Source organism: Cucurbitaria berberidis (genome assembly GCF_010015615.1).
Source record: "Cucurbitaria berberidis CBS 394.84 unplaced genomic scaffold K460scaffold_1, whole genome shotgun sequence".
Lineage (NCBI taxonomy): Eukaryota > Fungi > Ascomycota > Dothideomycetes > Pleosporales > Cucurbitariaceae > Cucurbitaria > Cucurbitaria berberidis.
Genome location: NW_024468935.1, coordinates 6,078,534 through 6,102,430, shown reverse-complemented (window position 1 = coordinate 6,102,430; position 23,897 = coordinate 6,078,534). Strand labels below are relative to the sequence as shown.

The window sequence follows — 23,897 nt, the reverse complement described above, 5'->3', positions numbered from 1 at the left end:
AGGCGAGCGAAGTACGAATGGAATTAAAAGGGATATGACTGAACGAGGAAGGATGTGCACTATTCCTGCACTGCAGAGTGCGGAGTTAGCAGGTCTACCAGAGTCGGTGTCAATTTCAACAAAGTATAAAAAACTGACTTGTGGCGTATGCTTCGTGTGGCGGAAAGGGTGTTCCGGATGCCTTCGTTGGGCTTAGCAGCAGGTGTAGGAGCGACCAGAGGTACATATGTGACATCTCATCGATCATATCGTTTGCTAATTCTACCGTTTAAATATGTCGACGACTTGTTTGTTGTCGCCTATCGCTGGTAGGACAGCCTGGGTACAATTGAACGCCCAGAAAGGGTGCAAAGGCGTTAATTTGCAAGCGCCCATGTATTAACGGCTTCACTATGGTTGTAGGAGATGCTTGAAGGCAAGTCTTCTTCGTTTTTGACCGTTCACGCTGCAAGTGATGAGTAAAGACGAAGCCTGGGTAGGAGGACAAAGGTTGGGGTTCCTGAGCGAAGTTCAGCCCTACCAAAAAGTTATTTGCCCCACCAGAATTTCATCCCACTTCAACACACGACACGCTCGAACACGACGCGCACACGATGGAGGACGACAGAGCAGCGAGTAATCTGGGGCCCGAGGTAGAGGAGGGGATATCAGAAGAGCCTGTTGCCATCCCGAGACAACCCAAAAGGCGGTTTGTAGGAAGAAAGACAGCAGAGAAGCCGGGCGAGCAGCAGGTCGATGCCAACGCGAACATCGAGGACTCAAGCGCGATACAAGGTGTGAGGAGCCAGTGTCGATTCAAGGGTGCATCACGAAGCTAACATGCATCAGTTGCACAGCCTCGCCGTACAGCACGCGCCTTGAACGCAATACCTGAGTCGATACTCCACGACCGGGAGATCAACGATGCGATCGCCCTCCTGCCTCCAAACTATAACTTCGAAGTTCACAAATGCATTCACCGCATACGAACATCGGGCGCGAAGTCAATAGCGCTGCAGTTCCCGGAGGGCCTGCTCCTGTTCGCGACTACGATATCCGACATCTTGACGCGTTTCTGTCCTGGGACTTCGACGTTGATAATGGGCGATGTCACATACGGTGCATGTTGTATAGATGACTACACAGCACGAGCCCTAGGCTGTGACCTTCTTATACACTACGCGCATAGCTGTCTGATACCGGTTGCTGTGACCAAGATTGCAACCCTGTACATCTTCGTTTCCATTAGCATTGACACAACGCACCTCATCAACACGATCACAGAGAATTTTCCCACGGGAAGAACTATCGCGCTCGTGGGGACTATTCAGTTCAACGCTACAATACATGGCATTGTGCCGATACTGCGAAGGGAGGGCTATAACCCAATCGTCCCGCAAATATCACCGCTGTCGAAGGGTGAGATCCTGGGCTGTACGTCGCCGTCTATGACTATCAAGCCAGGGCAGCTCAACGCAAGAGGCAAAGAAGAGGAGGTTGCCGATCTGATTCTGTACCTCGGTGACGGGCGCTTCCATCTCGAAAGCGCCATGATCGCAAATCCAACACTCCCCGCCTACCGCTATGATCCCTACTCACGGCGTCTCACCCACGAGACATACGAGCATGATTCACTGTACGACCTTCGTCGGACCGCTATTTTAACAGCTCGGAAGGCACGCACATGGGGCATTATCCTCGGTTCTCTAGGCCGACAAGGCAACCCACACACACTGACGCTCATTGAGAACGAGCTTGCGCGGCAGGGCATCAAGTGTGTGAATTTACTCATGTCAGAGATCTTCCCCGGAAAGCTAGCAATGATGTCGGACGTTGAAGCATGGGTACAGATTGCATGCCCTAGATTAAGCATCGATTGGGGCTACGCATTCCCTAGGCCATTGCTGAGTCCTTATGAGGCTCTTGTCACGCTTGGGGTGAAAGACGCACCCTGGTTGGATGAAGACGGTGTACAGAGGAAGGTTGCAGAGAGGGAAAAAGGGAGCCTATATCCTATGGATTTCTACGCGAAAGAAGGGCTAGGCCGGACGACGGTGGATCATGTTAGGGCCGTAGAGATTAGAGGATAGAGTTGACCAAACCGTGGTCGCTTTCCTTTCGCGCTCTTTCACCGAAATCCTCCACGGCGAGACAATCTGTCAAGTGAAACAACAAACGGCCACCTGACCTCCTTGTGGGTATATCAATACCGATGTTTCACTTCGAGTGTAAGGACGTCGGCTGCAAATTTAACGACCAGCAACTTCACCAGCACGTTACGCTCAGCCCCAATTCCCCGACACTAAAAACACCATCAGCTACACGTCAAAAGAGAAAGCACCCGATAACGGCCATCAGCAGTATTAAGACTCTGCCATGGCCCAACACTACGTTCGACAGCCCGCACCCCAACTAGACCTAGGCGAGACCAGACAATATGGTGTATACCTTCACGCCTACCCCAGCAGTTCTACTGACAAGGAGCCCCAACTCGTCAACATTGCAGCGGACTGGAACACTACCTACAACGCAATGCTCACACACGCGACCGCTCAAATTGACCAAAATCCCCACTGGGGAGCTACGCGAGAGATAGTCACAGACAGCGTCTTCAAGATCATTGACAGCTTTCACATTGTCCGATTACACTACGATATCGACACTATTTTCTCGGATGGCATAGACGCACAGGGTGCTACCATCTGGATACGCGAAAAAGACTGGCTAGAACGGAACTATGCTTACGGGCCGCTGGTACACTACGGAATGTATGTGGCCCGGAATTGCAATGACGAGTCCAAAACCGAGCAGTTCTTCGTCGGGGGGTTCAAGAGCTTGGGCGAAGCTAACCACGCGATGAAGACGTCAGCACAGGCCCACTTGCAGACGCATAGTGGAGCGGCACTCCTGGAGAGGTGTGTCGAGTTGGTGAATGTGGAGGGCGAGGTTAGACAGAGGTATGTTATCGAGAAGGGAAGGTGGCAAGCAGGGGGCTTCGTTAAGGAAGAGGATTGGCTTAGGGGAAAGATGCCTTCACTATTTCCCAAGCCAGATCCCAACATCGAGGCAACAGCAACCACGAAGCCTATCCTCCGCCTTACACCTCTTGCCTCCATCTCACCTCTCACACAGGCTGCATCGCAACTAGCATCCCAGCCTCAACAAACCGAAAATCTTGTCCACGATCATACCCCATGGTGTACATGCCGCCAACCTGATAACGGCCGCCTGATGGTCTTATGTGAGAATGAGGACTGCCCGGTCCAGTGGTACCACGGTGATTGTGTGGGTATCCATGATGAATTGAGTGAGGAAGAAGAGTGGTATTGTCCGCAGTGCGTGCCCGCACAGGAGCCTGGAGAGAAGGCAGGAGCAAAGACAATAGGTAAGGGTCAGAAAAAACGTTGGGCGAACTGAAAGGGCGAGCGCATGAACCCAGCAAGCGTGATTAAAGAGAGAAGCGGGCATTTCGCGCGAATAGATAGCTTCAGAGACATAGCCCCAAATGGCAGATGGCTGCGTCATCAAAGCTATTAGCTCCGCGTAAACAAGTACTATTGAGGCAACCTAGCCGTTAAACTGTTTAATTGTATTATTAAACTCTTACATCGCTGACAGATAACATATCCTTGTCCGTTCAGCCAAGCGCTGGTTGTAACACAGATATCCACTTATGAGAGATTACGCTACAAAGGGGGCAATACTGTACGTCAATAACGACCCTGCTCTGTCTTCCAATCGACTCCAGCTCCAGGCTGCAGATTTGGCTTAATAGCTTGCAACACTTTGCCGACTATGATTGCGTTCGCCCACTCGCCAATATCAAATTCATACTCATGCTCATTATACTGATGGATATTTGCGCTCAACGTGCCAAATAAGTTCCGCCCAGCATCCCGGACCTGGGCCCATATCAGCTGAGGATCGTTCCTCAATGTTGCTAAAGGGGAACTACGCGTTCCGCTTCTAGAGGCATTGTCCCAGAATTGTTGCCAGCGTTCCGTCGTATTGGGCCGCCCCGGGTTTTTAGGATAAGGAACATGGGTATTGGCGCAAAGCTGTTCCAAAGCGTGTCGATATATAATTGATGTGATGATCTGGCTGTGTTGCGTCTTCTGGCTCTTGAGCCTAGTGTTCTCTTGCGTAAGCTGCTCCACACGGCTCAGAAGGTACGCCTCTTGATGAGAACGCCGTGAGCGCGCAAGCTGTTGGAGATTATCGACATTGGCGTAGATGGCTGATGAATTATGGCATCCAAAGTAATTGCAGAATTGACTGACGCGTTGGCAGGTTATTTGGCCATCTGAGCTGCTCCAGAAGTTGCCTGCCTCGTCAAGCGCCACCAGTACCGTACTGGGATCTTGGGATACACCGTCGTACTCGTCGGTTAGATGCCTTTCAACGAGAATACGACATGTCTTCCGGCGGACGTATTCTTTCAATATCGTAGTCATCTGGTTTGGGTCTTGATTGAACATTGCGATACTGTTCGCAAGGCTGGGATTGCTGGTGTCATAAAACTCAGCCAACCAGGCAAACTGGTCGACGAGATAAGAGCAATTCGAATTCTTATCCGTAACTCCGCTCAGGAAGGCTGCGAAGAACTGAGAGTGGTCTCTGAGCGGTTCAGCCAAGAATCGGGCTATCAGATCATGTGGATCAGGAGCGATACACCACTCTGTCCAGGTAAAATCTGTTTGCATTGTGGATTTCGGGTTCGAACGCTCTGAAGGTCAAAGTGATAGGCGAAGTTTAAGATTAATGGCGAGGGAGATCGGACGGAATACTTATTACTCTCCCAGCCTTGGGAACACTGCATTTAGATGACGTGGTGACGCATTATTGGAGTACAATCGAGGAGCCCTCCGCCACATTGCCTTGCTCTGAGCAGCCTCGTCCGAAACTTGGGCAAAGGCACGTGATTTGAAAGCGACGAAAGCGAAATGGGAGCGCAGGCTTAGTTTCTTTGTGTAGCATATGAGTTGATGAGAGAGGAGCTCATCATTCTCATAGTCCACAGGAAACACTCTTGTTCGATCATAAAGTGGTTTCTTCACTGTGTCAAGTCGTCGAGGGTGGCGTAAACTTTTGTTCATTCAAGGTATCTTTCTACTCTTTGATGTACTTCTTCAAACCCCTCAGCCGCTCCATGGCGGTGTCGAGTACATCATCGTTCTTACACACGGCAAACCTCAGCCAGTCCTCGACAATATGCGCATTGCCTGGGGTGAAGAACTCGGTTGGTGGAATTGCGGCAACACCGACTTCTTTGATCAAGAACCACGACAATTTGAAATCACGTGGGCGTTCCGCCACATGTGGTGGGAAGTCGTAGTCCTCTGGTAGTTTGACCTTGGACATGTTCACCAAGACGAAGTACCCACCTTCAGGATCAGAGTATGGCAGGTTCAGCTCGTCGAAGATGGCAGTGAATTTGTCCATCTTGGCCTTCATCTCTCTCTTGGACTCGTCCCAGAAGTTGTGTGCCTCGGCTTGCTCGAAACCAATGGCGGTTGCTTCTTGCAGAGGCGAGACACTGCTATAGCAAATGCGGGTATGCGCTGCGCTGACGTATTTGATCAGATGCTCGGGGCCGATCAGCCAGCCGACTCTCCACCCTGTGGCGTAGAAGTTCTTGCCTCCTGAGCCTACTGTTAGAGTGAGTTTGGCGATTTCCGGGGAAAGAGTGGCAATGCGTGTGAATGGGACGTAGTATAAGCGGTCGTAGACTTCGTCAGAGAGAATGATGATGTTGTGCTTTACGCAAATGTCACCGATGGCTTGGAGCTCTTCTTTGGAGAAGACCTTGCCAATGGGATTGTGTGGTGAGTTCAGTACAATCATGCGCGTCTTTGGCGTGATTGCTGCCTCGAGCTCTTTTACGTCGAGGCGCCACTCTGCTGCCGAGGTCGTCTTTGTAGCACCTTCCTTCGGGGGGTGCATGGGCACGTAGACGACTTTCCCACCCGGCATCTCGATGTTGCTGATGTACTGATCGAAGAAGGGCTCAAAGACAATGACTTCGTCGCCTTGTTCGAGGAAGCCCATGAAGGCTGATAGCATGCCCTCATTTGCGCCCGTCGTAATGGTCACCTCCTTGTCCGGATCTATGGTGCGGCCGAAGAAGGGCGAGTAGGCGTCTGCGATGGCCTTCTTTAACCGCGGGCGGCCTTTTGTGGGCGAGTACTGGTTGCAGTCGACGGTATCGAGGGCAGCCTTTGCGGCATCGAGGACGAATTTGGGCGGGTTGTAGCCAAAGAAGCCCTGGCCCATGTTCACGATGGGCTGGACAGGCGACGCTGCTGCTGCTTCGTTGACGATGGACCTGAATAATCAGCCATCGTCTCTGGCATGCTGAGAGATCAATGTAAATACCAAACATCCTGCTTCTGCCCTGCGACTCTCGCCGCGGGCTTGAAGGGGTCTGCTCGTCGCGTGGTCGCAGACATGGCGCGCAGAGGGGTGAGGTTGGCGGGGCTCGCGAGGGGGGTTGTAGGTTTCAATGTCGAAGCGCGTACAGATTTGAGAGACCGAGTCACAATGCTCCGCATGGCAAGTCTACAGCGCGGGTGAGTTTGCGAGGCATGCAGCAAAATGCGAGCGAATACCCCGGTCATCAATTGCGTGCTTCACCATCGAAGCCCGCCGTCTGCCGTCATCAAGCGGGACCCAGCCCCGAGCTTGCGCCGATGACGGCCAGAGATCGCGTTACCCCAGAAAATAATCGCGTCGCGTAAATTAACCTGTCCATTCCACGACGACATGGTTGCTTGTCCCGTGTGCAATAAGGAAGTCAAGGACGAGAGAATCAATGAGCACCTCGACAGCGGCTGTGCCGAACATGTCATCGATCAACATGGCACCCCCAACCCGGCAAAGACGCTCACGCACAGCTTCTTCACGCCAGGAGCGCGCAGCTTAAAGCCGCCAACTACCACGCAAAGAAACCGCAACCCGACATCGTCACCCCCAGTGGCGCCGTCAGCGACCCAGCGCGTGGAGCGACCAAAGACGCCACTAGGCACGAAACGATCCTTCGAAGAGGCTGCGGATGGCCCGGCAATTGGGGAACAGTCGCCCTCCGCCCCTAAGAGGGCACGGCGGCTGAAGGCAGTCGAGGATGCTATGCCTCTCGCAGAGCGCATGCGCCCGACGAGCCTAGACCACGTATGCGGACAAGAGCTCGTAGGGCCCGGTGGCATTTTACGCGGAATGGTGGATGAGGGCAAACTGCCGTCCATGGTGCTCTGGGGCCGCCCAGGAACAGGCAAGACGACCATTGCTCGACTCATCGCAAATACCTCGGGCGCGCGCTTCGTCGAAATCAACAGCACCAGTACAAAGCTGGAGGAAGTGAGGAGGATATTTGCAGAGGCAGCCAAGGACCTGCAGCTCGCTGGTCGGAAAACAATCGTCTTCTGCGACGAGCTACACCGCTTCTCCAAGACACAACAGGATGCCTTTCTCGGGCCAGTCGAGTCCGGCACCATTACTTTAATTGCAGCGACTACAGAGAACCCGTCCTTCAAAGTCATCTCCGCACTCCTATCGCGATGTCGAACCTTCACCCTGGACGACCTGAAAGAGCAGGACCTCGTCCGGATACTCGAACGCGCCATGGCAGCCGAAAACTGCACATCACCGATCCTCGATCAGTCCATGCTAGAGTACTTCGCCCGCTTCTCAGACGGCGATGCCCGTACTGCCCTCAACCTCCTCGAGCTCGCCATGAGCCTCTCCAAAAACCCCGACATGACCAAGGAGAAGATACAACAAAGCCTTACCAAGACCCTCGTCTACGACCGCGCCGGCGATCAGCACTACGACAGCATATCCGCACTACACAAATCAATACGAGGATCCGACGCAGATGCTGCCCTCTACTACTTGGCACGAATGTTGGAGTCTGGCGAGGACCCACGGTACATCGCCCGTCGCCTTATCGTCGTTGCATCCGAGGACGTTGGGCTGGCAGACAACACTATGTTGTCGCTTGCGACAGCCACCTACTCCGCATGCGAGAAAATTGGAATGCCAGAGTGCCGTATCAACCTCGCCCACGCCGTTACTGCGCTCTCCCTCGCCCCAAAGTCGACACGTGCATACAGAGGATTGAATAGTGCCATGGACGCACTTCATGAGCCAGGCATTGCTGCCTTGCCAATACCCCACCACCTACGGAATGCACCGACGAAGCTCATGAAAGATATGGGCTATGGAGAAGGTTACAAATATAACCCGCATTATCTTGATGGAAAGGTGAAGCAGGACTACCTGCCCGAGGGGCTGAAGGGTAGATCGTTCCTCGAAGGCGGAGACCTTGGGAGTAAGATTGACCCCGACTTAATTGAAGACGATGAGTTGGTGCCAGAACTAGACGACTGAGATCGTGTACCGAAGGCTTCCAAACGTGAATCAGGATTGGAAGATTTTGATTTGAATACGGCAGATCTGATGCGATGCGTTATATTAGCGAAATACGATACCCACCACGCGTGACTTGTTCGAGTCTTCACAAACAGAAGGTCCCAAGCAGTGCCTCAATGTCTCGCACCTTTATCCTTTTTCAACAACGCTAACACCATGGACAGCGGTCATGACATTTCGACCCGTAAGCACCTATCGCGTAGCGAATGGTGAGCCTGTGCTTGTGCTTGTTCGTACAAGCTTACGCCCAGCAGTAATAAGGCCCCCTCTCATCTCATCCCATCCCATCTACAACCCCATATACCTGTCTGCGCATCTCACGCATCATGATGGAAGCACGCCTCGCTCTCAAAATCACTCAAAGCTCACATTCTACAACAACAACCGTTCAATCAAATCAAACCACTACTTCTTTCTTCCATTTATTCCGTATACCCTAAGCCTTTCCTCCTCAAGCAACCACCACCATCTTCTCAAATCCAACATAAAAAACAACTTGAAAAAACATTGTAAAAAGGGCCGAGAACAAGAAGAGTTGGAAATGCTCGAGTCCACAACCATCTACATCGTACTTTTCTTCATCGTAAGCTCAGTTTTGGGACACCAGCTGCTCCGCAGAGTCATTCGCACGCCTGCGCAATACGAACGACTAGACTGACAGCCTATTCGATTCGTCGAAGCGGATACAGATGCGCATGTACGGTGAATAATTGCATCAACTTAGGGGGTTATAATGGATTTGCTTGGTGGGGAATGAATATCTGTGCGGTGGAGTGCGCCGAGGGATGAATGGACTGATAGGAAGGGAAACGAAGAAAGGGGTCACAGGATATACGGGTAGTAGTGGCGATGTTCGCTCCAGTGAGGCGGGACTTGAGGAGCACTATTACTATCAGAGCAAATGACATAGCCTGATGTGTACAAAACGGCCATGGAGAATCTTGGAAAGCCACTTCAAAGAATGAGGGGTGAGGGCGAGCATGTAAGTGAAGAAGCCACTACAGTATTCATTGTACAAAGGCATTATAATCATGGATTGTCATTATATTGGACTGATTACTCGTCATCATACGCTTCCCTGTCCTGGAATATCAGAAATTGCCCTCCGTCATCACCTGCGATCTTCTGCCATAGTCCCTGGACGTTCTCCAACACGGAGTCATCGAAGGCAAGATCCATTGATGGAGGGGGAAAGCGGAGGACCTGATCTCCGGCACCCGTGGGAAGTGACTCGGATCCGGACGATGGTTGTTGCTGGTATCTGACCGACCAGAGTATGTTGGGCTGTGGCGTAACATCTACCGAAGACAAGAACTCATCGACAGCTTGTTGAAGGAGCTCAAACCCCTTCTCGCCACTCAGCGAGGTAGACGCATAGAGTAAACCTGAGCAATCTGTCAGTGACTTGAAATGCCAAAAGTATGTTGTAACAGAAGTTGGTTGTAAAGCCGATATCAGGTTGTCAGAGTTTTTGTCTTCAATAGAATTCAGACAATGTAGATAAGTATTCGTAAGGTTTGATCATCATAATAGCAAAGCAAGCAAAAAGGAATAGACTTACTTTGACCCGAGGGGCATTCACCCGTGTCGCTCGAGTGCACAAAGAGTTGCACTGGTGGGAGCTCTTCAGTATGCCCGTCCAGCGACAGTGAGCTAGACGGGAAGATAACAACAGCACAAGCTGGTGCTGGTGCTTCTTCGGCGATAGGCGGGAACAAGGGCGTAAGGGGAGATGAGACAACGGTCATTGAGCGGCAGCAAGAGTCCTCCTGTGCGGTCGCGGTGTTTCCACCTACGACCCATCTCGTGGTGACAGCTTCGCCGTCTTTCAGGCGAAGCTTGATACCGTTCTCTGTTGTCTCCACAGCGCTGTCACTTGCGGGTGATAGGCCTTTTCCAAGCACATACACACCACCACCGACAGCACAAGCTCGACATGAAACCTGACTGATCTCCGATATTCCGCCCCATTTAGGGATGACTGCTCCGAAGCCAGCACCAAAGACGCCAATCGAGCGTAGGTGCCTGGCAATCCGCGGTAGCGCATACTCAGTGGTCGTCTGATCCGAGCCCGACGGCGAGAGTGTGAGTGCGAGCAACGGATCCTGTAGGGAATCCGGGACCTTGAATTGCTCTGAGAGGAAGGTGGGGAAAGGTTTCTGTCGGTACCCTTCCCAGACCTCAGTCTGCTCTTCGTACTCGCTGATGAAACGCAAGAACTTCATGAGAGCGCGCTTCGCCTTGAAGTCGAGGTCATGATTCTGGAAGACGTCTTCTCGTCCGTTTGGTACCTTCAGCAACCTCCCATGTCGTGAAGCATTTGGAGATGCAACCGAGCTCTCGCTGCCCTCATCTGCAGAGTATACCCACCAACTACCGACAGCTAGAAATTCAAGCTGACGGTAGACCCTTGAAGAGACAAGGTATTGGAGGAGCGACGAGCGTGCATATATCAGCTGCGGGCTAAGTGCCAAGCTGTATGCTCTCGGGAACGACAATACGGGTGCTGATGAGTCTGACCTGGTGGCCTCGGGCTTGATGATGGTAATATGGGAGAAGGCAGCATTCGATGCATCTTCGAGGTATTAGTAGCTGCAAGGTGTTCCAGTGACATGTGTTTCTTACCATCATTCACCCGCTGCACCCACTCCTCAGCTTCCTGTAAGCTGAAAGCCGCTTCGGCACCGCCGTAGTAGTCATTCTCGTCGATGTGGAGGATTTTCTTCCCCGAGCGCGACAAGGCTCTTCAAGTGCTGCGTCAGTCAGATCGCGTCCACGCCGTCTCACAGCAGGTGAAAACGTACAAAGCGAGCAAAGACTGCTGTAGTCCAGTGCCGACTATAAGCACATCCCATTCAGTGTTGTCGAGAGTTTCCATGGTGGAGCTGCAGGAAAAGTGAGGTGTCGGAAGAACTTGGTAGCGTCCAGTTAGCGCGGACGTGACTAAGCAAGCTGATGAACAAAATCTGCGGATTGCGCCTGACGAGCTTTCCTTCAACATCGCGCACGCGGAGGACATGGCTGATATATGTGGCATGTCTGAACGCAACCAGGCCTTCACTGATCTGGCATGTGCGTGTGAGAAGAAACCCATCGTCCGGTATCTACTGCTTCGGATTTTACCTGAATTAGCGGCTCGAATGTGGCGATACAAACTGAAGATTGAAAGTGCAGCAGATGTCACTTGCCGAAGTGGAACGGGTCACGTTTGCAGAAGAAATGAAAGGTGGGATGAATACCCTTAGCACTCTGGATCCGTTCCTAAGCAGATCTGCCGATTGTGAAGTTGACGGACGGACGGACGGACGGACGAGCGTTTTGAGGATCTGGATCATTTGAACTGGGTCACAGTCATTTTATTCATGTGAACGCAAGCAAAGCATGAAATGACGGTTGAAGGAAATACTCAATTGCTTCTCTTCGCAATTAGCTCCCCAGTCTCATAAGAATCATCATCAGTCCAGTTCATCGCTTCGCACTTGAATCCATGGTGACTACCCAGCCCGCAGACACAACGTGCAGGACCAGGCTCAATGTACCTACCAGGCTACGGTGGAGCGCCAGTCGCAATTCACACCAGTGCCATCTTCTGAATCAACGCCCCTTCCAACAGACATCGTACCGGCCTGAACAATCTGCTGAGCCATTACCTTCTCCATGTACACCGGATCGCGATAGCAGTAGAACCCCTAGTTGTGTTCTCTTGGTCACGGGTTGTACCCCCATGTCGGAGTCACACGATAAAATTCGTCGTCGATGGTCGCGACATCACCCTGATCTACAATGCTCCATCCCATTAGGCGATCTTGGTCCCAGAAGAGGAGTCCAACGGTTGTTAACAATCGGCTAGGGTCGTATTCTATCGTGCCATCTGCAATGCCTGACATGTAAATTATCCAACCGTGGTTCCTCAGCTGCGTCACTATTTGTGAGCTCTTGGGAGGATGACCCACGTCGCTGAGGCTTCCCATCGACTGAGGATGAAGCAGAAGAGGATGAGGGAGCCGACTTGCAGCACTTGAGAATTTATCTATGAAGGAGGGTAAACCAGCATGACTAGCAATGCTATCTTGAACTTCCAAGTATTTTTGAAAGTACGAAGACTTCTCGGATAAGCTTTGAAAACACATGTGCTTTTTCTCGATTACCCTGTAGATTGCAAAGTCGAAAGAGTGTATGCAAGCTTGCAGAAACTGTTCCACAGACATGGCTTGTTGGACCTGCCAGGGTTTCAAGCTTGTCATGAACGCGGCAGGGAACTCGGTTCGGCCGCGGCAATGGTGTATGAACTTTGTCTGTAGTTGACAGTAGATCTTAACAATGAAGAGACTGCATGCAATCCGGGTGTATTCGGTCGTGGAGAGGACTACCGGCGCAACCACCGCGCGGGGGTTAACAAGTGCCTCCATGGTGGCGTTCAAGCCTTGCGCGACGAGTTCGACTGCTACGTCGACCTCCACATAGAGATCAATGAAGTCATGAATGGTGCCCAACTGGACGTCACTGTCGCCGAAGATACGTTGGCTCGTAGGTGCCCAACATAGCAGATCCGTGCTGCGAAGAAGATTCAGGGTTTCTTTCGAATCGAAGTCTTGAAGCCTAGTCTTGTGCAGGGCCCATGACATGCGTACAAGACCTGCGAGAGGGGGTGGTATCTGCGCCAGTATATCTCGCAGGGTATTTTCCGGGTAACGGACGAACAGAGCGCTAAGATGCGGGCTCAATCGTAACAGGCGGCCGACGGAGACGAAGTCGCACTTACAGAGTACCTGGCAGCTGAGGTCAGCACGCACCATATGGCTACAGTAGGTATTGGTCAAGTCGCACCAGCAATTGCAGCTCCGCTGGCAACTGTGTGAACGGAAAAGTACTAGGCTTGGTCTGCTCTCTCAAGCGACGATTGGCTTTCTGTGTAGCACGGTTAGCTTTCTGTGCAGCACTTCGCGGCATTGTCAAGAGGAAAGCAAGCTGCAGTTTGTTTGTTTGGGAGAGGCGCGACCATGGAACAACAACCTGCCATCGGCGATTCTTCGGGCCGCTGCTGATAGTCAGGGACGAGAGAGCTTCGGCTTTCCCCAGAAACGGAACACACGTATCCAATCCTACTCCAGTCCCAGTCGTTTTTCCGCCCTCGAAATGCTCGTCTCCCTCACAGTTGGCAAGGTCGATGCCGGCGTTGCTGTCCTCTTGACCGAAGATAAACGCCTCGTACGCGCGCCCAAGCCTCTCATGCCTCCCAGCAGCAGCTCACACTGCGCTGACGCATCCCTGCAATTCACCAATAGCTAACCCCCGCTGCAGATCGAATTCCCCAGTATCCTCCTGCCACCCGACATCTCTTCGGGGAGCATAGTCGACATCGACGTTGGGCGAAACTACAAAGCCGAATCCGACGCCGCCAAAGCCTTCCACGAGCTCCAGTCTGAGATCTTCCGCACCTTTGGCCAGCGCACGCCCTCGGCCCCCGGCATCCGCTGTCGCAATGCCACGCAAACCTCAGTAGTCCTCGAGTGGGATCCCATCGATGTTGCCATGGCCGAACTCCGCAGCCTCACCTTGTACCGCAATGGCAGCAAGGCAGGCACGATCCCCAAGCCCGGCGAGGTACACAGCACCAAGCTGAGCGGTCTGGCGGTGGATACCGAATACACCTTCCATCTAGTGCTCAAGACCAGCGCGGGCACATTTAGCAGCGAGAAGCTAAAGGTGCAGACACACAAGATGACGGATCTATCTGGCATCACCATAACACCGGGCCACATGCCCGCTTCTCTCCGCGAGTCGCTGCAGCGATCTGTCGAGCGAATTGGCGCCAAGATTGCGGACAACGTTCGTATCGACACGACACATTTCGTATGCACCGAAGGCAGAGGGCCGGCGTGGGAAAAAGCCGTCGAGAACAACATCCCTGTTGTGGTGCCAGATTGGGTCATCGGGTGTGAAAGAGAAGGCAGAATTGTCGGCGTGAGAGGCTATTACTTGAACGCAGACCCGAGATTACGAAACGTCGGGCCAGGATCGTCGCAACAACAGCCCCAGCATGCGCAACCACAACAACAGCAACAACAGCAACCGCAACCCAAGAGTCCAATACAGAGTCCTCGAACGGAGATTACGCCGCCAACCCCTGAAAGACCGACGCCCGGTCGCGACACAGATGGTGCGGCGCCCCCTCCTCCACCGCCCAAGGACAGCATCAGCGAGAAGAGCGAACCGACGACACCAGAGCCGAAGAGTCAGGCAGAAGAACAGAAAGTTAGGACCGAGGACCTGAAACCGCAGCATGAGAAGGAGAAAGAGCAGGATGACGATAGCGAAGAAGAGTCAGAACCCGAGTCAAGTGATGGCAAGGCGCAAGAAGCTGGCCTGCCAAATAGGTCAAAATCGGGACAGGCGTCTGTTGAGGACGATGACGATGGAGCTAGTTTCCAAGAGGTGCAGCTTTGATAGCGCCGTGGATTGGGAGACTGGATTGTGAAGCAGGCATTTGTTTGAGGCATCGCATGGAGTTGGAGACATTTAGACTTTCAGTCCAACTAAGCGATGAGTTTTCATCTGACTACCTGTGTGGTTTGGCTCTGTGCTAAGCATACATTTGAGAAAGTTCATTTCACAGATATAGGCTCAAAAGTCGGATGGGCCCAACAGGAAGGGAAGGTCTTGAAGCCCACGAGGTGTGAATGTCGGCCCCCTTTTCCCAGGAAACTCAGATTATACAACGATCTGCTTACCCTGTCAGCAAGACTGGCTCTAGCGCCGGCAAGACACAGTGTTAAACAGCAACAATAATATATCAGTGTATGCAGCTGTATAACCCGTTTTACAGCTAAGTTTATACGTATGGATAATTATATTATTTACCCTAACCATGCGTTTAGCATAGAATTTAGGTGTAGGAGGCATGTCCTAAGGTCCGGGGGTTTTGCCCGGCGTTAAAAATCAAATCACATCGTCGAAACCTTTCACGCTAACGTGCACAATCTACTACTACTGGCCCACGTCAGGCTTATCCTCCGAGTGGGCCCAGGGCGTAAACCCCCAGCATGGGAGGCCTAATATCTAGCCGAAAGACTGTTATAAAGCTAGCTAGCATACCTAAACTCGAGATGCATCTCCCCACATACTCGATTTCGCGAAGATGGCCGTGTCCCTGGAATTGCCGCCGATATTTGCTCTACTTCAGGTTCCGCTGATATATCTGGTCAACATCGTTGCCCTCGCTATCGGGCCGAGACATCAATTCCTCCGCGTCTTGATCAGTCTGCCAGCAGTTGTTCTCCTCCTCTGTCAGGGTCTTTACCGGGAAGGGGATAGTCCCTGGGCCATACAGTATGGCATGAACTGCGCGGCGTTGAGTGCCACGCTCACGTATGTAGATTGGACCCTGTTGTGTAGCCCAGACAAGGAGGGGTGGTATAAGATTCAGTACAACAAGCCAGTAGTCACTGGAAAAGAGAAAGAGAACAGCAAGACGAATGGGTTGGGGAAGAAGAGTAACGAGGCCGTCGTACCCGTTGGGTTTCGGAGCAGATTGTGGTGGGGTGTTCGACTGGCGACGACAAATCGATATGTTGGGTGGTCGTGCCAAGTCAAAAATGTGCCCGTACAAGTCGATGCGGATTATCCACGATTGTAGGTCCCCCCTTTTCCCTTGATCTCTTGTTTTCCTTCCTGCTCACACAACTCAAGGCGCTTCGTAGCTCGCAAATCCCTTAAAGCCATCTTCTTATATTTGGTAAAAGATGCTCTCTTCTCATACACCGCATCCACCCCGCACGGCTCCTGGACGGACATACTTTCCGTCAAACCCGCTATTAGCTACAGTTCGTACCCCTTTTGGCATCGCTTTTGGTACGCTTGGGTAAACCTCGCCATGACATGTGTGAGTATGGAGATGCTCAACTCCGCGTACGGCGCTGTGAGTGTGGCGACGGGGTTGGCGAATCCGAGGGACTGTCCTAGTACCTTTGGAGATGTGAGGAAGATGACAAGCGTGAGAAACACATTTTCGTGAGTTGAAAGTCTCCAAGCGGACATTAATTGCTGGCTGATCCTAATTCGCAGAACTGTATGGCACCAACAATGCCGCCGCATATGCTCTGCACCAGGGATCTTCATCGTGCGCGACGTACTTCATCTCCCAAAAGGATCTCTCGCTTCAGGATACATTCAGCTGTTCATAGCATTCAGCCTTTCAGGGCTTGTGCACGGGGGAGCTTCGATGCTTATTCATCGCTCGTTTAACGATGATAGAGCATATGCATTCTTCATCAGCCAAGCGATGATCATTATTATTGAGGGTCATTTTATCGTCCTAGGAAAGCATCTAGGGCTGAAAGACTCGCTATTTTGGCGGTGCATAGGATTCTTTTGGACCGTGTTCGTAATTGGGGCGAGCTTTGATTTAGTGTCCAGTAGGACCAATGCGCATGGGATGTGGATCCATGATCGTGAGCGCGACTGGTTTGGTATTGGGCCCAAAGTCGTTCCGTAGGACATCATTCGTTTAAAAGACTCCAGTCCTCTTCAAGTGAGCTAGCGATACTGATGTTGGAGCCGTACCGGGCTTCACACATAACTTGTACGCAGAGGTACAAGGATATATGGCCCAGTGCCATGATTTACATGGCTTTCAAACTAGTCGAAATCGATGCGTACTCTTTTTACCTCTCTTAATCAAGCTTGCAACCTCTCCGTTCAGGTACCCATGCGCATATCCCTCACCAATGACTTGCCACGCTTCTCGCTCCCCTCGTTTCCTAAGAACAAGTGGAATGCTGCATCCGAATAGAATTGCAACAACATCGCCCTCTCGAGCGCGGCAAGGCGCCATGCCGACGAGTCCCTCGCTGGTGACAATCAGTCTCCGCGCCTTTTTGCGCACCGTGTCATGGAATCGTGACAAGAAAGTGTCAAGTTTATCGGAGTCGGGCCCGTCCTGTTGATGTATTGGGTACGACGGCGGGCGATGCAGTGGTGGTGGGGAGGACGATGTTTCTGCTGGCACCGCGTAAATCAATTCTTCCAATGTCTGGTTGCCGAATCGTAGGTTCTTGTTGTGATCGAACCAAGTCGCGAAGCTCCAGTCAACCGGTTCATCGGCTATACAGGCATAACATACGTGCAAAAACTCGTTGATGTAGTGTGTTGGCGCGTGGAAGCAAAGGTACTTATCCTGGCGGTCGAGGACGAGAGATCGGGCGATAGCCTCCAGCCAGTCTTTAGGTAACATCTTGGATCTTGGGCCTCTTTCTTGGTCTTTTGTAGATTGTAGCATTGCATGGCCCTCTTCTGCGCAGATGAAACTTTTGCACCTTAGCTCGCGGTCGTCTAGTCCGCCTAGTCCGTGAATGGTGTCAAGTACGACACCATCACACCACAACTCCTTCAGGCTGTCAGAGAAGTGCACGTTTGCCTTCTTGTTCAGCTGAGATCCAGGAGCGTTGTACTTTGCTTTCCAGGTAGTAGAGCGCAAGGGCCTGAAATTGTCAATGTGCACGCTTGCACTTTGGCTCGCCATCAATGGAACAGGCGACGCAAAATCGGCCATGGCTCGCCAGTCCGGGGCCCACCAGGGTACTGCATTATCTGCGCCGGGATCTTCGGGACCCGAATATCGGCTGAAGAGATGTACAAAACAAACGATATCGAGATTTTTATATTCATTCCAGAAGGATCGCACGAGCCTTGCAAATTGGAGCTCGGTGCTCGAAGTGTATTCAGGTGCACCTATAAGCTCACGATCTCGCGAGGTGATCAGACCCATAACGGAGAAGATGCGATCTCTGCTGTCGGTTGCTGAGTGATTGCCTAAGTAGGCCATGATGGAGACAAGGCCTATGCCTCTCGATTTTGGGTTCGCGTATCTTTGATGAATCCTTCTACGATTGAAGGCCCCGTCAAAGGCTTTACGTGGCACGAGTCGATGCTCAAAATCCTGACTGATTGTGCTGCACAGAAACATGCTGTATATCGCACTCTTGAACTTCCTGCGGGTAATGCTGGTTTTGCCACAGTACAGTTTCGCTTCTTTCGGAAGGACAAATTCTTGCAGCGTCCAAACTCGTGTGAACCAAGGTCTGAACAGCAGACTGCTTACCGCCTCGCATTTTGATGTGAAATCTGGGTCGTCAAGGTTTCTGCGCATGGCCAACTCGTCTCCACTGAACGCAACTTGTAAGCTAGAAAGGTAATGCAGAAACTCGATCGCACCGGTACAATTGCTGCCTTCTTCGACTTCCTCGCCTAACCAAATGATAGCTCTCCGTGCTCTTTTATATATATCTGCCATGATCCGTACCTGTTGCTCCCGCTCGTGTCCATTCGTGAGGTTTATGCACAGACTGTCTATCCACCACCAATCCTTGTCGTCGAAGTCGTCATGGTTCGTGACCATGTGCAGGAAAGGTACAAGACTATTCAATACTTGTAACGGTCCGGTTTCTAGATGGATAATAGTTTCTGAGGTTGCCCTCGTGCCCCATACATAACTCGCCGTAAAGAAATGAGGGGCGTTAGCCAATCGGAAAGTTTGGAGCTCACCCACAAAAGTGCCATCTTCAGACTGCGAGAAGCGAAGTAGACGGACGGAGATACCATTCAATGTGTCAGAATATACAGAACCGGCTCTGCTTCTTCCTGGTAGAGCATCCATGAGGTTGGAGGTAACTGTGTGCTTTGCAAAGAGATGACGGTCCGTGACCGGATGTTCACGCACTAGCTCGCATCGAGACGATCAGGAAGTCGCGAGCTTCCCGGGTGGAGACCTTACGTCTCTTCACACCGCACACTACGTGTGCTTCAACCTCACATCTTGCCGTTATCATCATGCCTGCGCTTAAAAAAAGTTGATACCGACGTCTAATCTCTGTGAGAATTTTCTGACAGCTCTTTGGTGATCATGGATTGCATGAGTCGCTATTCCTGCTGCTGTAGGAACTCTATCGCCGCTGTGTCGTTATTACCACTTTGCGCGCTGACCGAATTTTCTACTCTATACGAAGTCAGACTGAGACAATATTGTCATTCATTGTTTTCTTCGTGAAGTCGTAGCCTGCGCAAACGTCCGGTGGCGGTTCAGAATCGCTGCGACACGAGAACTGGGCATCCACCATCTATTCTTTCCACACCAAGATCAGCTGTTTACCAAGATCATCACCAGGCGAAAACAATCTGAAATACCATCCGCATAAGGTTCGCAAACTGTTGGCAGTCTTCAGCTCAGTAAGCTTTACGGTTGACTGAGGCGCAGTCATCAGCACCAGCAGGATGCACCCCCGAGTATTCGGGAATAGTAAGCGAGTGATACGAGAACAGGCATTCATCGGTGCTGCAACCGTTGCAATGAGCTATTCACGCGATCAAAAGTTATTCTGGATCACGAGATCAATGGAGTGCCACCTACAGCTGGACAAGGACCTGGAGCTGGAGCTGGAGCTGACGCTGATGGAGCAGAAATAGCAGTGGCAATATAGAAGCACCAGTCTGAAGGTATAAAGGAACATGTGTATCTTCGAGGACTGGTTATTATCAGCTTCATTCCACAATTGAAACTTCCAGTTCGAACATACTCTACTAGTCAATTTCTTTTAAACCAAAATCTCTCCACACCCCAACACCATCGATATGTATTTCACCCTGGCCACCGCTCTCCTGAGCACCTCCATCCTCGTCAGCGCCGCACCAACGACCTCATCTGCGCCCCTTGAGCGCCGCGCCTGTTCCGTTGCGTACCCGCGAAGCATAGGATTCCCCATCAACTTTGACATTCACCAAGACGCAGGGGGAGTCAACTCAGTCCCCAACGCCCTAACATTCAACAATGTGCCCGCAGGATCTTACGGCTGCCAACTTGAAGTCAACTTCCCTGCCGGCTACCCGATCACCTCATCTGGCGCCAGCGCCGTCAACATCTTCGCTACCTCCGGCGACAGTGAGACGCTTTTTGGTACTGTTACCCTGCAGAGCAGCCCTGTTGCGCCTACCAAGTTCATTATCAACTCGGCAACGTGCAGTACGTTGATGACGTATAAGATTAAGATTGCTAGCGAGACTGAGGCTGGACGTGTGGCTTTCGCTGACACGAAGGATGCTGGCTTCACTATGACCTACAACTGCTGAGCTATGTTGGGCTGAGATAGTGTCGGGATAGATTAGGCGATGTACAATTTAAGTGGGCTTTCATTTGGTGGCGTCCGGATGTGGTGATGCGTAGAGGAAATTGAAAGTTAGACAATGCTCATTTCGTATGATTTTCAAGTATAAGTTGTTAAGGTTGAGATGAATCAATGCAGCACCATCTAATGCAATAAAAGCGGCAGATCTACTGTGCAACTTATAGCCAACGAAACTATCTACACCCGCTCACTACTCACAATGGTCGGACCCTCCTCGCTCCTCGCAACCCTGTCCTCATTCCCCATCCTCCTAAAGTTCCGCTCTTGGCCTCTGCCTCTTCCTCGCCAGGAACCTCCTCCCCCACCTCCTCGTTTTGACTTTCCATCACCATGGCCGCCTCGTGCCCGGCCCACCGAGAACTGGATCTTAGTGAGTGGTTGCTCTACCCACTCAAGACCCTTCAGACCAAGATTGGTTTTCTCCCAGTCACTCAGTTTCCAAACCTGATACAGGTACATCAACCGCTGTTGGTCCACCTCTTCTCGCCCAGGCCCGATAGTGCGTGTCAACTTGATACCCCTTAGCTCTGGAACCCATGCTTTTATATAATCGCCTTGTGGATCGTAATCGAGTGCCTGTTTGACCGGATTGAATATCCGCCCTTGTCTTGGGTCGTTGCCAACGCCTGCCACGTACTGCCAGTTGCCCCAGTTGCTGGCTGTATCATAGTCTGTGAGGAAACACTCGTACCACTCGGCTCCAACACGCCAGTCAATATTCAGGTGCGAGGATAGAAACGAGGCGACATTCTGTCTCGCTCGGTTCGACGTGTAGCCAGTAACAAACAGTTCTCGATTCGAGGCGTCGATCAGACCAACTCCCGTGCGACCAGATCGAAAGCGCATGAATATTTCCAAGGCCTTCTCCGGGTCTTCACCTGCACGTTTGGTTTTATGTAGCGTTCTCCATGGCTTGCGGCAGTTTTGTTGATCGTCTTTTCCTCTCTTGTCCTGGATGCCGTAGAGAGAAAACATCCGATGGCCAAACTTTTGCATGCAAAGGCGCATGTAGTCTCTCCATAGGAGTTCGAATCTGACAGCTGCTGTTCCCTCGTTTTCACCTTTTCCATAACCTGCCAGGTCTTTTCCGTCTCCTCTTCCCTCTTCGAAGTCAACCATTGCCCAGTGGACTTGTCGTGCGGTAATATGGCCTTGCGCAAGGAATGCAGAGAGTTTTGTGCTGAAGTCCAACCCTAACATGCCATTTCTTGTAGCCTTGTAAGAGCTCATTGCACCACTGCGGATGAGATGCGCGATGCGGTCTCGGCCAACTGTTTCTCCTCCATCAAATGGATGTGCTGACTTGACGTCCGTCGGCCACTGCGGCGGATGTGTTAATGTGAATGTGGGGTCCTTCTCCAGCGGAGCTAAGAGCCTTTTCTTCAGTTCATTGAAATTCGTGGGAACTGTGAATGGTCCTGTTTGTGGAGGTACAACTGGCGGTAGTGGCGGTAGTTGTGTCGGGGTGGGCAAAGGGTTTCGAGGGCGGTCGCGAAGCGGTTCAAGTGATTTGCGATATGTCGTATACACATTTGGAAGCTCGGAGATATTCTCGTACGGTAAATCGCGGCTATGACCAGTTAGCAAGGTTTAACTATTACCAACCATTTACAGATGAAGCAGATGTGGGTCTACGCACTCGTCTACGTAGAACTTCTCATCCTCCCATACCTCGAAGTCCACGTTGTGCTTTTCCGCAATGTCCTTAACTATGTTTTCGTCATCCTTTTCTTCGGTACCATCATCGCCGGTCATGCAGATCCCAGTGATTTCAGCCTTGTTGTCGCCGTTGTCACAATTCTTGGAATACCAGTCGAGTATATCCGAAACCACATCCCCAACTCTTCCAACCCTTATTTCTAGACCAGATCCGCATTCGAGACTTTCAAGTCTTCGCTTCAGATCCCAAACTCCCTCAGCTATGAACTTTGCGCGGTGTGGTCCGGTGCGCCATACTCCCGCTACCGCACTGCGCGCTTCGGCGTAGGGACATTGGTCTGATGGCGAAGAAAGAAAGCCAGATACTTCGATCTGGTTTGCTGAGAATATGTATATCGGCAGAACGTGTGTAAAATTGGCGTCCCCATGTTCTGAGGTCAGCGAGTCATCGCGGTTTCGTTTGTCGGAATTTGAGGGTGACCTCGAGGATTTCGTTTGTTTGGTTCGGTGTGAGGCAAAGTGGAAGATTGGATTATCGGAGAGGCGGATGTCGCGGCGAAGTATGTAGAGCAGGATGCGCGGGTGGTCCTTTGACATAATCGAGGACCTTTCGCTCGAGGTGCTGGGTCTGTGTAGTGAACAACAGGAACAAAGAGGCAAGTCGCAAGTATTGCACGGGGGCCAGGAAAAACTACGTCGGAACATAAGGAAAAACGCTTCAAATAATGCCCAGTGTTTGAGAAAGCAAAAGCATTGCAGTACTACAGACAAAACAGAAACTCACGACGTGTTGGACGTCATGACCCCATGGCGAACAATGGAGCTATGTCCTCCCGAACTTTCCAAGGGCACAACGCGACTGTGCACTAGCAGGTGTCCTAGCATGTCATATGTCAGCTATATCAGGCTGTCTCCACCGGACAGATGCAGGTTCCTGGGATAGAGGAGATCCGGCTCGAGGTGGCTAATGCCTCCTGCAGCATCTTTCGCTCAGAATTATGACGTGCGAGTCGGCTTAGTGCAGAACTGCTATTGGCTGCTGCCAGCTGCAGGGGCGCCGCAAAGAGCGAATTTGGGACGGGCCGAGAGTTGGTGGGAAGGTTTACTACTGGCGATGATCGTGTCATGGAGTAATGGAGAGATCGCGATCTAAGTACCGAGACGCCTTGCCTATTCGGGTTAGTGTTTGGAGAAGGATTTGAGATCTCTGGGCGCCAAGTGTGTTATAGTACAGGGCCACAGATCGACAATCTGGTAGCAGCTTTGATCTCGATTTTCATCGACTAAGAACAAAGATCGTGTGCAACACCTGCAGGTGCTCGTACGTTGATTTAGTCCAAATAGGCTACGGCCTCGCTGAATGCATGACACGTGGCACACCTTTCGTAAGCAGCATGAGTTCAGTGTCCCACAACGTCTCTAGCTGTGCCTCTTCTCATTGCGGTGCTCTCTGATCCTGTAGAAGCTCTAGACCAGTCTTTCGCGCCTGAGCTGTGACGCGCGATTACCGCCAACTCTATGTAATGTACGTGGATGGCAGATCTTCGGGTGAATTCTTTGTTGTCGCGAAGAGAACAAAACAAAGAAGAAACAGCAGCAACACAGCCTGTAGACCATCTCTATTGAGTGATTGGAATGATGCGGAGTCTCTTGGCA

General features: G+C 51.6%; 14 protein-coding genes across 14 annotated transcripts; 8 read left to right on the top strand and 6 right to left on the bottom strand.

Moving 5' to 3' along the window:
- Window positions 1-593: 593 nt before the first annotated feature.
- K460DRAFT_273981 (diphthamide biosynthesis protein 1) lies at window positions 594-2,069 on the top strand (the record flags this gene model as incomplete). The annotated part of the gene is made up of 2 exons (XM_040927922.1): window positions 594-774; window positions 829-2,069. The coding sequence occupies 2 exons, from the start codon at window positions 594-596 to the stop codon at window positions 2,067-2,069; spliced, it is 1,422 nt and encodes a 473-aa protein (XP_040794358.1).
- A 478-nt stretch (window positions 2,070-2,547) lies between these two features.
- On the top strand, window positions 2,548-2,994 carry K460DRAFT_267621 (uncharacterized protein; the record flags this gene model as incomplete). Its single annotated transcript, XM_040927528.1, has 1 exon — window positions 2,548-2,994. A coding segment is annotated over one exon (447 nt), but the record flags the coding sequence as incomplete, so codon positions are not given.
- Window positions 2,995-3,177: 183 nt separating this feature from the next.
- On the top strand, window positions 3,178-3,487 carry K460DRAFT_362543 (uncharacterized protein). The gene has a single exon (XM_040932662.1). The coding sequence runs from the start codon at window positions 3,211-3,213 to the stop codon at window positions 3,394-3,396; it is 186 nt and encodes a 61-aa protein (XP_040794356.1). The 5' UTR covers window positions 3,178-3,210; the 3' UTR covers window positions 3,397-3,487.
- A 202-nt stretch (window positions 3,488-3,689) lies between these two features.
- Window positions 3,690-4,682, bottom strand: K460DRAFT_401803 (uncharacterized protein; the record flags this gene model as incomplete). Its single annotated transcript, XM_040936459.1, has 1 exon — window positions 3,690-4,682. The coding sequence occupies one exon, from the start codon at window positions 4,680-4,682 to the stop codon at window positions 3,690-3,692; it is 993 nt and encodes a 330-aa protein (XP_040794355.1).
- Window positions 4,683-5,088: 406 nt separating this feature from the next.
- K460DRAFT_401802 (PLP-dependent transferase) lies at window positions 5,089-6,428 on the bottom strand (the record flags this gene model as incomplete). Its single annotated transcript, XM_040936458.1, has 2 exons — window positions 5,089-6,304; window positions 6,355-6,428. The coding sequence occupies 2 exons, from the start codon at window positions 6,426-6,428 to the stop codon at window positions 5,089-5,091; spliced, it is 1,290 nt and encodes a 429-aa protein (XP_040794354.1).
- A 313-nt stretch (window positions 6,429-6,741) lies between these two features.
- K460DRAFT_373713 (P-loop containing nucleoside triphosphate hydrolase protein) lies at window positions 6,742-8,364 on the top strand (the record flags this gene model as incomplete). The annotated part of the gene is made up of 1 exon (XM_040934603.1): window positions 6,742-8,364. One exon carries the CDS (start codon window positions 6,742-6,744, stop codon window positions 8,362-8,364), a length of 1,623 nt encoding a protein of 540 aa, XP_040794353.1.
- Window positions 8,365-8,469: 105 nt separating this feature from the next.
- Window positions 8,470-9,263, top strand: K460DRAFT_41381 (uncharacterized protein). Its single transcript, XM_040937628.1, has one exon. The coding sequence runs from the start codon at window positions 8,576-8,578 to the stop codon at window positions 9,062-9,064; it is 489 nt and encodes a 162-aa protein (XP_040794352.1). The 5' UTR covers window positions 8,470-8,575; the 3' UTR covers window positions 9,065-9,263.
- A 199-nt stretch (window positions 9,264-9,462) lies between these two features.
- On the bottom strand, window positions 9,463-11,284 carry K460DRAFT_272675 (rab proteins geranylgeranyltransferase component A; the record flags this gene model as incomplete). Its single annotated transcript, XM_040927821.1, has 4 exons — window positions 9,463-9,791; window positions 9,968-10,981; window positions 11,032-11,150; window positions 11,211-11,284. The coding sequence occupies 4 exons, from the start codon at window positions 11,282-11,284 to the stop codon at window positions 9,463-9,465; spliced, it is 1,536 nt and encodes a 511-aa protein (XP_040794351.1).
- A 351-nt stretch (window positions 11,285-11,635) lies between these two features.
- K460DRAFT_391999 (uncharacterized protein) lies at window positions 11,636-13,363 on the bottom strand. Its single transcript, XM_040935860.1, has 2 exons — window positions 13,234-13,363; window positions 11,636-13,175 (listed from the first exon to the last, which is right to left on the bottom strand). The coding sequence occupies exons 1-2, from the start codon at window positions 13,354-13,356 to the stop codon at window positions 12,114-12,116; spliced, it is 1,185 nt and encodes a 394-aa protein (XP_040794350.1). The 5' UTR covers window positions 13,357-13,363; the 3' UTR covers window positions 11,636-12,113.
- A 179-nt stretch (window positions 13,364-13,542) lies between these two features.
- On the top strand, window positions 13,543-14,853 carry K460DRAFT_271743 (uncharacterized protein; the record flags this gene model as incomplete). The annotated part of the gene is made up of 2 exons (XM_040927752.1): window positions 13,543-13,614; window positions 13,708-14,853. 2 exons carry the CDS (start codon window positions 13,543-13,545, stop codon window positions 14,851-14,853), a joined length of 1,218 nt encoding a protein of 405 aa, XP_040794349.1.
- Window positions 14,854-15,199: 346 nt separating this feature from the next.
- K460DRAFT_41305 (uncharacterized protein) lies at window positions 15,200-16,969 on the top strand. Its single transcript, XM_040937580.1, has 3 exons — window positions 15,200-16,038; window positions 16,096-16,416; window positions 16,471-16,969. Exons 1-3 carry the CDS (start codon window positions 15,545-15,547, stop codon window positions 16,898-16,900), a joined length of 1,245 nt encoding a protein of 414 aa, XP_040794348.1. The 5' UTR covers window positions 15,200-15,544; the 3' UTR covers window positions 16,901-16,969.
- Window positions 16,970-17,038: 69 nt separating this feature from the next.
- K460DRAFT_269413 (uncharacterized protein) lies at window positions 17,039-19,060 on the bottom strand (the record flags this gene model as incomplete). The annotated part of the gene is made up of 1 exon (XM_040927566.1): window positions 17,039-19,060. The coding sequence occupies one exon, from the start codon at window positions 19,058-19,060 to the stop codon at window positions 17,039-17,041; it is 2,022 nt and encodes a 673-aa protein (XP_040794347.1).
- Window positions 19,061-20,031: 971 nt separating this feature from the next.
- K460DRAFT_325001 (uncharacterized protein) lies at window positions 20,032-20,526 on the top strand (the record flags this gene model as incomplete). The annotated part of the gene is made up of 1 exon (XM_040930583.1): window positions 20,032-20,526. One exon carries the CDS (start codon window positions 20,032-20,034, stop codon window positions 20,524-20,526), a length of 495 nt encoding a protein of 164 aa, XP_040794346.1.
- Window positions 20,527-20,759: 233 nt separating this feature from the next.
- K460DRAFT_401795 (cryptochrome DASH) lies at window positions 20,760-22,838 on the bottom strand (the record flags this gene model as incomplete). The annotated part of the gene is made up of 2 exons (XM_040936457.1): window positions 20,760-22,152; window positions 22,222-22,838. The coding sequence occupies 2 exons, from the start codon at window positions 22,836-22,838 to the stop codon at window positions 20,760-20,762; spliced, it is 2,010 nt and encodes a 669-aa protein (XP_040794345.1).
- Window positions 22,839-23,897: the final 1,059 nt, after the last annotated feature.

Excerpts from the sequence above, each read along its gene's own strand:
- K460DRAFT_362543 (XM_040932662.1), top strand. The coding sequence starts at position 3,211 with ATGGTCTTATGTGAGAATGAGGACTGCCCGGTCCAGTGGTACCACGGT.
- K460DRAFT_41381 (XM_040937628.1), top strand. The coding sequence starts at position 8,576 with ATGACATTTCGACCCGTAAGCACCTATCGCGTAGCGAATGGTGAGCCT.
- K460DRAFT_391999 (XM_040935860.1), bottom strand. The coding sequence starts at position 13,356 with ATGCCGCGAAGTGCTGCACAGAAAGCTAACCGTGCTACACAGAAAGCC. Across the intron at positions 13,176-13,233 it reads CAGCGGAGCTGCAATTGCTG|GTACTCTGTAAGTGCGACTT; the intron begins GTGCGACTTGAC and ends CTCAGCTGCCAG.
- K460DRAFT_41305 (XM_040937580.1), top strand. The coding sequence starts at position 15,545 with ATGGCCGTGTCCCTGGAATTGCCGCCGATATTTGCTCTACTTCAGGTT. Across the intron at positions 16,039-16,095 it reads GATGCGGATTATCCACGATT|GCGCTTCGTAGCTCGCAAAT; the intron begins GTAGGTCCCCCC and ends ACACAACTCAAG. Across the intron at positions 16,417-16,470 it reads AGCGTGAGAAACACATTTTC|AACTGTATGGCACCAACAAT; the intron begins GTGAGTTGAAAG and ends CCTAATTCGCAG.